Genomic DNA, 12,785 nt, shown 5'->3' on the forward strand with positions numbered 1-12,785 from the left:
TGAAACGGAGCAGCAATTCCGACAGGCTAACCAAAAGCCTGTCTAAATAATGACGTTTTCAGCTGCTTCATGAAGATTTCGCTGGAGTATTTCGTGGAGGCAAAGGGAGAGCATTACATAAATTGGGTGCAACAGCCAGTAATTTTTGTTCAGAAGACCTTAGAGCCTGATTGGCTGTGTAAGGGAGGAGGAGGTCAGTAATATACTGGGGTGTTTGACCATGCAAGGCCCTAAAGGTTAGCGCCAGGATTTTAAAATGAATGCAGAATTGAATTTGACACAATTGGAAAAACATGAGTGAGCACATAAACTGGCTGACATAATTATCAAAAGACAGAGCTTGGTCAACGACCTCATATGCTGCTTGATGTTTTGGAATGAAATTTTCAGGAGCAATTATAAGAGCGTCTATCTTATTTACCTTTAATTGAAGGCAATTGTCAGCCATCCAAATCTTGATGGCATCCAAACATCCATTTAAAATGGACAATTTGTTACTCTCATCACGTTCAAAAGCGCAGTACAACTGAAAATCATCGGCCTAAAAATGATGACAGGAACAGTTAAGCAGATTTCTTCAGAAGTCTCAGCAAGTGGCATAAAATGTGAAATACAGAGGTCACAGTGGGGATGATTAATTGATGTCAAAGCTGTCGTGGAGTTTCTGTGAAATTTCTGTCATCCTCTCTAATGCTAAAAAGTTCAAAAGTACTGCAAAAGAAAACAAATGTATTCTAAAGCACAGCATCGTACTAAAAATGACAGATCTCTTGTGTGGAGGTGTTCAGGTTGTAACACAGTTTATCATTTGCGATGGAGGTGGTCACTTAACCTTATTAATTACACACTGGGTTTCAACATGTTTCCTTGAACATCCAAGCAGAGTTTCTGCATAATCTCCAGATTATGAGAGGGGGAGTTAGATATTAGATGGCCTGTACTGGTAATTACCTCAAACACATAGACGCAGTTACACACAAGTGGATTTAATTAGAGTCAGTGTGATGAAAAAGCAACTCGAGAAGCCTTTCAATTGCCTCTGTGAGGCCACACACTCATGCATACACACGTACACACACACACATACACACACACACAAAATCTAAAGGCAAGATTATCAACTTTTTGTTCTACTTTACCCATGAGTTCTCCTTGAGATGTTAAAGCTTGGCAATTAAAATGATAATGACTTTTTAACTAGCTCAAGACTTGTTTCTCAGTATCAGACTGAAGACGAACACTCGCACATACACACACATCCACATCCACAGACACATGCATTTTGTGCTCACATAATTATCATTTGTAGTGCTGACATATGAGAGGACTGTACACTTCTCTCTGCGCTCCATCGATGCCATCAATTCCATCAGGTGTCTCTCTTCCTTTCTTTGTTCATCTTCATCCTGTCTTTCTCCATCTCACTCTTGTTTCTCTCCCTCTCCTTTCCTTCTCTTCTTAGGTGCAGAAACTTGTATTTTGTAATATATCAGCTATTTTAATTCAACCTCCTCCTTTGCATAATTACCACCTGCTAAATTTGATAAACTGAAGCAAACACATCATGCAGATTACATTTTACTGCTGCGCAAGCATACTAATGCTTACAGAAACCTGTTACGTAAAACACACACAGTGTCAGCACACAAGCATGAATAGAATGAGCAATTTTATGTCCCACACAGCACTGTCACTGGAATAACATGCACACATATGGACACACAAATTAAATAAATGCATTATAAAGCAGTATAGAGAATGGTCGTCTGTCAGTAATAGAGAGAGGATTAAGCTTGAATTGTAGTGTAATCACTGGCTGTGGGTGTTAAATCCCTGGCATATAGCTTCCATACTGCTGAGTGCAGCCACATGAAGTTATCTCCTGCTTCCATGGGCATCTGCACCAGAAATCACAGCACTCGCACTGTTTCTCAGCATGGGAGTTACTGAATGAGTAAATGGGAGTTAAAAAATCACTGCATATACAATACCAGTGGATGTATGTGTGGTGGGTTGAGAGAGTCAGAGGGAGAGGGAAGGCGAACGAGGATGAAATGTGAATAAGAGTGAAACGTCAAGTAAGGGGAGGAGAGAATGGTACAGAGAAATTGAAGAGTCAGGAAAAAGTGCAATGGATCGGCGAAAGAACAAAATAGAGTAGAGACAACTTTAAAATACGGCCACAACCCAAAAATTGCCATATCTGTCTGGTGAAATGTCAGCATGCAGTATAGAAGTACCACGTCCAAGACAATGGAAACTCTTAACTTCTAATTGAAATTCAGCCAACAATAGGACATGACCCCAAAAGGCAAAGAGTTAAAGTTTTTCTTCTTTTTTTTTTTGTTACACTGCAGAATAACTATTCATCTTACTGAACCCTGACAGACAAAAGAAAAGGCTATCCATGAGGTCTAGTAGTTATAGTAGTTATGTGACAATGGAACAATATTCATTATAAGTCTAAGTTCTGCCTCAAAAACTTGTTTAACTTAAAGTGCAAAAGCCTTATCAGCAAAATGTACTTAGAGAATGACAAGTAGAAGCACTCGGCAGTATCAGTCATATTAATCTATAATGTGTTTGATTATTATTATTACTGATGCATAAATGTGTTAATGGATTTTTGTAGTTGGTCGAAGTGAAGTTAATTTTAAATGGTTATCTATGATCCGACATGTCCATCTATTACTATGCATCAGATTTTTTAAACAGATTATATGTTTCTCTAAAATAAAAAGTACATTGTTTCCCTCTGAAGTGCAATGGAGCAGCAGAATAAAGTAGCATCAAATTGAAATATTCAAGAAAAGTATGTAGTTGTATGTAACGTAGTTAACTTCCATCACTGTCAACGTTCAGTTATTTCTTCATTTGTTCTCCTTACGAGAGGATGCCGAAGGGGAGAAATTGGTTTTCAAAGCCTGCACCTTTGCATGGTTCCCTTGGAAAACATACAAATGTTTTGTGTGCAGATGTGCACAGTAAAAGCAACAAAGAATTGTGAGTGATTGTATCCAGAGTTTGAGCCACTTAATGTCACTTGCAGCCAGTTGCTAATCAGAGAATAAACTGTTAAGAACCATTTAGCAACACAATATCATTTCATATTTGTCCTCCAAATGAGATAGGCTTAAATTAATATGTGTATTGGCTTCCCCCTGCTTGGGAAATGTAAGTCTATTTTTACCATGCCAATATATCATGATTTGAATTGAGCCAAGTCATACAGTCAAAAGAGGGATTACCACCTTTGTCATTGAGGGACATCATTCAGCTTAAACAACTTGTCATTTCGCCAAGGTCATAAATCTCTTAGCATATTAGCATGCTTAGTGTGTGTATATGGGAGTGTCATTATCCATGGTTGCACACTAAGACATCTCTCAGTCATAATTGATGAGCTATGGGAAATACATCCCACTATGCTTAATGAAGATGCACAGACGTTGTGTCTGTCGCTCACACACTCACAGGCTCTCTCACACGTAGCAACCCAGGGAGCACAGGGGCATAAGGGCTTTCCTTGAAGACACTCTCAAATATGCAGTGCTCTCAATCAAGTCATTCAGGCAATGTCACACACACACACACACACACACACAGTTTGTATTAGAATAACCATCAGGACATTGTCTGGAATTAGTTATCAGCATAGCCTTTATTTAACGCCAGATCTGTCATCTAAAAATATATTTAAGTAAATAAGAGTCCTCACAAGAATAGAAGTTGAAGAAAATGCACACACACACACCCACACACACTGATTGCTGATGGGGCCTCCTGTGCATTTGTGTATGTGTGTAGTATCAATTGCTGTCTCTCTCACACATACAGTGTGTGTGTGTGTCATGATTCTCATGTTAAGTAGTAAATGGATGGTATGCGTAGAAAGTGAAACAAAGAAGGAAAAAGGGAACAGTTATGGAGCTGACACTGAGCGATGGCAGTAGACATAGTCGTATACATACATGCATTACAGATCACAATACACACACACACTCATAGACAAACACAGACACACAAACACTGGAGCCCTGAAGATGAATGACAGCACATACACACAAATTGACACTGAGAATCTGTCTTACATTTTCCCAGCCAAATCTTTTGTTCTGACATTGCCTCCTCTCTATTAATCTCTCTCTCTCTCTCTCTCTCTCTCTCTCTCTCTCTCTCACACACACTCACACACACACACACACACACACACACACACACTGGCAACAAGCGGATATCTCACTATTTAGTCTCCAGGAGAGGTCCTCATCCTAATCCCTGATTAACAATATCAGTCGGTGGTGACAGTTTAATTTAACACAGTGCTTCTCAAGGATTAGCTGCTACATAAGGGTGTGTGCATACACTCACACACCCACACATACAGACACACAGACACGCATCACGCTTATGTATATTTCACTTTAGAATAGCCACTGAGGAAATAAGATGATAATAGAAGCAAACACAATTTTCTGCAACACCACAAAATAGATAATGAGAGAGGGGCAGTGGCATATACGTTGAGGGATTTTCTAAATAAAAGTAAATATTAAAGGGTTTTGGCACGATGATGAGCTCCAGGAATTGTTTTAGAAGTTCTCTCAACTAGTTTTTAGCAAAGGTTTTTATGTTATCATTCAGAGTTTGTATGTAGGCCTGAGGAGCTGCTTCCATGCAAGTGTTTGTGTGTGTGCCTGAACCAACCAGCATGAAGAGAGGCGGATGTTTTTAGTGTGTAGTCTGTCTAAACCCTGCAAGCACATTCAATTCAAACAGAGATCAAACAGAGTTGCATCAGTGGTTATAATGTGCGTGAAATGATTTAAATGGATGCCTTTAGCCCGGAATCGAATCGCAGGCCATTGTCTAATAATTATTATGCATATATCAGGGTGTCTGCAGGACCTGCAAAAAGTTTGGGAAAATATTTAAATTCCAAATCATCTATTGTTTAGATTACTTTTAAAGATGCTGCAGTTTTTTCATGCATTGTCTTTATTCCGCCCTAATGTTATATTCTGATCCTGCCATTCTAACCAGCAATATAGCCTGATGACCTTGTATGTGCATGTGTGTGTTTTTGCAGTCATCTGCCTGGTTGGCCTTGGCTTGGTGGTGTTTTTCTTCAGCTTCCTGCTCTCCATTTTCAGGTCCAAGTACCATGGATACCCTTACAGGTAACTATAGCAACGATACAGTCCCACTGTACAGATCCCCGCACGAGTTTCATCCAGTTTACTTGACAGTTATTCAAACACAATATACAAGCATACAATGAATCTTAAAATCACTAAAGTTGACATAAAATCATTGCAAAGGTATTGCAGACACGGTGCAAAAATCCAGGCCAAAACAGGATCCATCCATTCCCACTATTCCTTTGATTTTAAGACAGATGCTCGATTGAAAACACTCCCTCCAAGATGTACAAGCCAAAGTTCCTTCTCCAGAGACCAATCTTCCCGCCAAAACTTCAACAGAGATTTGCACTCTGACTTTCTTTATGCATTACATTTCTTCGATATTTTGCTGTACACTCAATATACAGTGTGTTCATTTTTTTTTCCTTCTATACGCCTAATATCAGAAATCATGGCTCTGGCTTGGATGTTTTCTATAGGTCGTCACATACTGACGGTGCTTGGAAACTAAAACCCTGCAGCTTAGTGAGCCAGAACAGCAGCAATTTAGTCCCGCTTTGAGCTAAAGGTCGCCACTACATAAAAAAGGTTCAATGTGTGACAGAAAACACTCTGCCGGTCTGCAGAGTCTGGGTCCAATTCATCGCCACTGGAGCATCTGTAGGATATTACAGCACGACAATAGAGCACATCCAGCTGCAGAGACTCACCTCTGGAGCTGAAAGGGATTCAGGATGTTGAGGGCACTTCACCGGGGCAAATCATTTATTGTAGTGGGGGCTTGAAACTTGTTGTGACCTTAAGCTTGAAATAGGATCAAATTGCAGTATGCCTGGTCAGTGGGGGGCCTTGAAGTCAAGTAACTGTTGTCTGCAGACTTAAATCACCAAGAATTTCCCTGTAATTCAGTACTAATTGCGTTGAAAATGGGGAACCCCCCTTTAAGTAGAACATCAATTCAGAAGTTTATTAATCATTCATTTATTATTTTATTCCTTATATGTGTTGAACTGTATGTTAACTGTTACAGACAATTTGTGCATGTGCAGTTGACCTGCTGTGCATCGACCAAAAGAATCTCCAGGTTACAACAGCTATTAATTGAAAAGGAATTTACTTCAAGTTTAGAAACTGAACAGTCTGTGTTCCCTATAATATTTAGCAAATTGCAGAGTTTGATCCAGGACACTTGTGCCGGAAATTATGAAGATATTTGAAAATGGCCCACACCTACAAAATACAATGTTGACATGATCGCTACAGTATCTGTAGTGGAAATGCTCAGATAGAGTCTTCTCTGTTCCTCCCCTTTGTTAATCACTTCAACTATACAAAAAGAAAGATTACAGAAATATTGGAGTGAAATGTGATTTGTAGAGCACTAAAGTTGTGGCTGGTTCTTGAAATGAAAATACAGTTTGAGATGGACTGCAAGGGTGCATTTTTAAATTCATCTAAACTAGATCAATATACCGATACTTACTGTGTACTTATTGTTTTATATGGAACATATAAACATTTCACATGTTTAGCAAAAAACTAATGAGGAAGCAGTGAGTGCCATCTCTGTAGTGGCATAATAAGTTCATGAAGCAGATGTGTATTTAGTATAATTAGATACGCTAGTACACTTTATTGCTACTCCAAGAAGTGTCATTTTAAATTGATTTTATTTACATTTGACTGTGATTTCCATTTTATTAGTAAAGTGCATGTTTTGAATTTTGATTGGCATATAACCATTTTTAAGGGCTGATTAAGTCAGCTGCTCCTGAATTTCCCTTCCCCTTTTAATAAACACAAATGCGTCCTCAGCAAGCGTTTGAGCAATTTTGCCTGATTACATGCTTCCACAAACTGTTAGAACAAGTATTTTCTATTCTCTCTTGTCATTTCTCTGCCGTATGCTAAAAGTGTGTTGTGTAAAAACAAAATCATATATTTATATCTGTTCCTTCTTCTCTCCCTACTCTCTACTTTGTTCCTGTCTTTTCCCTATCTCTACCTTTCAATCCTCTGTCTCTCAGCTTCCTTATTAAGTGAAGAAAAGACAGAAGAGAAGGTTAGAGATAGCGAAGAGTCAGTAGGTGAGGAGAAGAGGAGTCGAGAAGATACTTGAAGAGGCGGAGGCAGCGTTACAATTGAGTCTAGAGTGCATGGTTCATAGTCTTTTTTTTTTTGTGAGTTTTTTTTTATCGACTGCTATCATCTGCAAACTGAATAGAAAATAAATTATTCTCACTTACACTGGAAAATAAAGATGTCTGGCATGTCTCTGTCTGTATCTTTGTCACTTCTTCGTGGTTCTTTTCACTAGTTGAGTATTCTGTTTGGGTAGATACACTGACCTGTGACTGTGTCTGTGCTATTTTTTAATCCATGTGCTGCATCTTATTTATGAAAACTGTGTTACAGGTGAAGGGAGAGTAAGAGACTCAGCAGGTTAGAAAGATGGTGCTTGCTACAATCTCTACACATTCAACCTTTCCAACTGCTTCTCACATCTTTGTCTTTTATGATGATACATCACGCAGCCCATGGAGAGGCACAGATAAAGATCATTAGCATCGTTTTCTGGGGTTGGAGCTCAGTCTGATTCAGTTTCAGGTGCGAACAAAGTTGCATTAATACTGTATGGCTAAAATATTAATCACTAAAACAGTAAAGTGTACATAGATGTATATGGACACAGACATGGTAATGCGGAAGCCCAGTCATTTATAACTGGGTTTATAGGGCTGTCTGATCTCAAATGAAAAAAATTGTCTGAGGTTCCGGCTGAGAGACTTTACTCTGTCTGCAAGTTTACATCTTCTTGACAGGCTGTGTGGTTGCAATTGATTTTCTTGGACCAGGACCAAATTATGTTATCTTGTGTCCATCCCTTTAATCTCACAAAACGTTCATTGTATATGTATCTGCAAATCGTTCACTGCCAAAGCCTTTCAATTGAATATATACTGACAACTAAAATAAAGTTCATGTTAGGTGGTTAAAACCACTCAGATGAGGTTAGGCAAACTTTGGGGTCATGGTTTAACAGGATGTCAGTGGCACCAAACTTAAATCAGTGATGCAAATACTTGAACCAAGGTCACTGAAGACTGGCTGCAAGTGGTGAAACTTTTCTTGCCCAGTGTGAGAATCATAGGTCATTTAGAGAATAAATACATTTTTCATTTTTTCACTTGTGGGCTGCCCATAAAAACACTGAGTGGGCTGGAGCATTGAAACCATTTATGTAACCTGCTGTGCGTGGGCAGACAGAGGAATGGTGCTGCAGATGGACCAGTTTGGACAAATGTAATAAAAATATTCCCTCTCAGACTTCCCATTCTTGTCTATTTTTGTTTTAAATCGTTTGTAGAGTATGTGAGTGCAAGCTGATCTTACTAAATCACAAATGCTCACTGAGGACTGAATAAGCTCTCAATCAGTCACTGAAACTGCATCAGACTTTCAGAGTTTCTTCCCTTCTTTGGATTTTTCATGTAGTCAGGGACCGCAGTATATTGAACTGACACTAAAAATTCAGTTGGCTATTGACTTGCAGAATAGTGTATTTTGAATTTGCCAGTACATGCAGGAAATAGAACTAACTAAAAGTTTACTGAAGACATTGTATAGAATAACCAGGCTTACCTTTAGTAAAATGGTAACAACCATAGCTACCTTTGAGAGATGTGAGATAATTACAGTGTAAAACACTTGCCCACTTACAGGAGAAGCACAGTAATATCCAACTTCAGCCATGCCACATTCAGTTCAATTGAGTTTTTCTGTAGATAATATGATTTTGTGGTCTCAGGTTTGTGCTGAAATAATTTGAATGGTGAACTATGCTGATTGCCAGTACTGAGAGCAGAATTTCCATCTGTTTCCCCTCAACTGTTGGCCTTTACGTTATGGAAGGAAGTAAGCAGAGCAAATGTCACCTTCATTGGGGGGTTGGGGGTGGAAGTACTGGCAAATGGAGCGAAATCAATGTGGATATTAGAGGGCAGTTGTAGAACAAAAGATATAATGGCATAGAATAATTTCTCCACTGCTTCAAAAAGTCATCCCAGCATAGCCTGCTCCTATTAGCCGCAAATATTTTGCAAATAGTTTGTATAACTGTAATTAAAGAAGCTACTGTTGAGTTTTGCTATTGCCTATCTGGACCATCTTGTCACATTCTGATAACCAGTCACTGTAGTGTCCAGTCTGCCCTGAAGAAGTAGCGCTGCTAAGAGGTGCTATTATAACCTCTTGTACTGTAAAGGCAACGATAGCTGAAGCTCTCATCAAGCAGCCATCACCACCACTCGCTCCCGGCAAGAAACCACATTTGGCAGCAGACAAAACTGACAACTAGCCCTTTCAAAGGTTTGTATTAGAGTGCTTTTCAATTCTAATGTACAAATGTTATCCTGCATAGAATCATGTTCAGTCAAACTATGTTCTTAAATCTGTTTGTGGTATCAGGCCTCAGTGCAGGCATTCAGAAACTAAAAATAGACCCTATAGGATACAGTGATAATATAATCCACATAAAAAGTATGAGAACTGTATTTGAAAAAAAAATGTTTTATGTTACTGTAATTGTCCAAAAATGCATAATATATACTTGGTCTGTGAAACCAGATAATTAATTGATTATGCAATTAATAATGATAATAATAATGAAAACATTGAATAGCTCAGGTTATATGGCATTTAGTGTTATTTTTGTGACATTGTTTTGAAAATGTTATAAACAGATTGCACTTAATGGACTTGTACTTACTAGAAAGAAGAGAAGTGGAATAATGAAGGGGTTGAACTGGTGTAACCTAACAAACCTGATCAACATCTATCAGTGACATGGAGACCAATCACAGTAAATACACTAAATACAGTTAAGTTTCAGTCAAATTTAACCCTTCAAAATGGTTTTACTTCCACTGTTGTATGTGTAAAAAAATAAAATGTTTTTTCTTTTTTTTAATCTTCAAAATGTTTTTATTTTCTTCTGACTTTATATATAGGAAAATATTGAACTGGTAACCCTACCCCTTGCCAAAAACTGGACATCTGATGAAAAAGGCATTACTTGTGTGTTACAGCAGCATGCCTTCCCAGTGTTTTTTGTCCTTTCCCTGTCCTGTCTCCCCTATAGCTCCGCCCAGCCCCACCCTGATTACTTCATGAGATGCACCTGGAGAGGAAGGCTTGAAAAACTCTGGTCCCAGCAGCAGAAGTGTGGAGGCTTTCAGCATGGGGCTGGTCTGGTCGCTCAGCTGAGAGTTTTGTTGTGTTCTCTTGTGTATTTTGTTGTCTTAATTGAGTGTCCTGATCCTTTTGCACATTTTTATTAAATAAAGCCTTTATTACTTTAGAGGAGTTTTATGAGTTTGTTGGGTCACTGGTGGAGTTTTGTGTGCCCCTTAGGGCCACTAAAAGGTGGGGCGTAATATTGTGTTTGTACTGAGTTCCCCGTTTGACCTCCCAGGAACAAACTGTTATGCAACTGTCAAGTAACAAAAATCGAAATACTCCTAAAAATCTCGGATCACAGCACATGCAAATCCAGTAAATTACACAATTTTATACAGCTGGAGACCCCAAACAGAAGTAATGTGTAATTTTCCGTGAGAGGTGTCATCAGTTCTCACAAAACTAGGAAAAAAACCAATAACAGTACTATAATACTGTAACCATTCATTGATTAAATAGGCTTACAAAAGAAAGTACTGGTACACTAGTTACATTTAGGGAGCAGTTCTTTCAGGAAATAAATATTAAAACCGCACATCATTGGGTGGATTTGTCAATAGGTGTGAATAAGTAGGATTGCTTGTCATTTTCCCTTTGAGGTTCAAGCAGCCCCATTCAGTGTGCCTTCAGCCAAGTGCATGCTTGGATTCGCTTCTGCCACCGGGACTAGAGAACATTCATAAATTCAATGGAAATATGTTGTACAATTCGAAGGCATTACCCATTCCCCATAAGCGTCTACAAGTGAAATCAGATGGGTTAACTAAAATAAATAGGTTTTCTGAACAACAAAAGAACACATTCACAAGAAAAGAAATCTTTCAAAAATACATTAGTACTGTGTGACTGGCTGTTATTGTCCTTTTGTACCTGCTAATGTTTATTTCCATGCTTCCATCTGAAGAAAAAAATCTAAGAAATTCAATTGGCATTTGGATGGTGACAGCAGGTTTGACATTTATGGAGGTCATGGTGGATGTATTTTATAGATAAAAATTCACAGACAGCTTCAGCTATTCTAGGAGCCTCTTTCTCATTTCCAATATCCTGTTGCAGAGTTGTTTCTTTACAGTCTGGCCCAATAGCCAGGCTGCATCTTAAAAACACTGATCACTTGGGGGTGGATGAAGATTTCAACTTAAAACCGACAACTTCTCCTAAGGGTTTAAGTGCCGAGGACTCCGAAGGATTCACAGATAGATTTATTACAATTCAATAACAAAAAAGGGTGGAACCACCCAAAAAACAAAAACAGGGTTAATAGTCTTAAATAACACTGAGTAAAAAAAAAAACTGAACAGCAAGAATAAAAGATCCTACAAAAAGGCCACGTCTAATCCAGCCGGGCCCCCCCTGCGTCCACGTCCTCGCCCTTTGTTGCCTGATGTCGCTCCTCTCTTCCACGCCAGCTGCCCAGGCACTCCAACCCCGTTGGATCTGTGGAGGAGTAGATCCAGGGCGATTAGTGTGTTCCTGATTGCTAGTTAGATATTCCTGGTCCCAGCTACAACTCTTCTTGGCCTGCTCCATTGTGCCCAGCACCCATACCTGCCAGAGGATACTCACAGTTTTCCTGGGTGGCAGCTGACCCAGCTCACTGTACGATGGTCTTTTTTCTTTTTTTCTTCTTTTAACAAAATTAGAGGATAAATATGATAAAATATACCAAGGTAAAGCTTTCAAATCTTTAAAATAATAACTTGCATAAAGGCAATTTCTGACTCTGTCACACACAGCCAACACTTTTTGCTATCTCCTAATGAATCACAAGGTGACAGCAGGTCTCTCATCAGTCTTCATTTTTTTACTGTTCAATGGAATTTTGCTGTGTGGTGTTGGGAATTGCACCCTTGACAAGTTCTATAATGCTTCCCTTACTCTGAGCTCTGCCATTAATGAACTGACGTGGACTCGGGTTCCAATCATTGGCCATGGCATTGACCTTACATAACTTTTTAAAAAGAAATGTTTGGTTCAAGGAATTCTGAAAATATCTTCAGCAGTTTTGCTGAACTTTTCAGTTTTTATTCATCTTTTCTGACTTGATACATTAAAATTAATTCTAAATAAATTCACAGCCACTGATGCATTGTTTCTCAGCAGTTGTGCTGAAAACTGCTGTCTGGTCTGATTCGACTCTGTAGTCGATGTTCCTGTCTTATCTGACCTGTGTCGGCTGCACCACAACAAACTTTGAAGAAACTCTTATGCTGCCTGTCTGTTTGAGGCATGATGCCACCTCTGTGTGGACCAACCTCTCCTCTCATCTGCAGTCCACAAACACTTTCTCCAGGCATCCACACCACAGCTACAGTAATTATCATCATAGTGCTGCTGCAGTTATTGCTGTTTTGTTGCATCAGTGTCTGTGTTGTGTGTGTGGGTGTGTGTGTGTGTGTGTGC

General features: G+C 39.0%; 1 protein-coding gene across 2 annotated transcripts in view; it reads left to right on the top strand.

Annotated features, from left to right (window-relative positions):
• LOC111229380 (tumor suppressor candidate 3) overlaps positions 1-7,420 on the top strand; it is a 69,173-nt gene extending 61,753 nt beyond the window's left edge. For both annotated transcript variants that reach the window (XM_022755695.1, XM_022755696.1), the window contains exons 9-10: positions 5,090-5,180; positions 7,172-7,420. In XM_022755695.1, coding sequence (XP_022611416.1) covers positions 5,090-5,180; positions 7,172-7,187 — 107 coding nt within the window. In that variant the 3' untranslated portion in view covers positions 7,188-7,420. The remainder of the gene's footprint in view (positions 1-5,089; positions 5,181-7,171) is intronic.
• Positions 7,421-12,785: the final 5,365 nt, after the last annotated feature.

This window comes from Seriola dumerili, unplaced genomic scaffold, assembly GCF_002260705.1.
Source record: "Seriola dumerili isolate Sdu_G_001 unplaced genomic scaffold, Sdu_1.0 BDQW01000230.1, whole genome shotgun sequence".
Classification (NCBI taxonomy): Eukaryota; Metazoa; Chordata; class Actinopteri; order Carangiformes; family Carangidae; genus Seriola; species Seriola dumerili.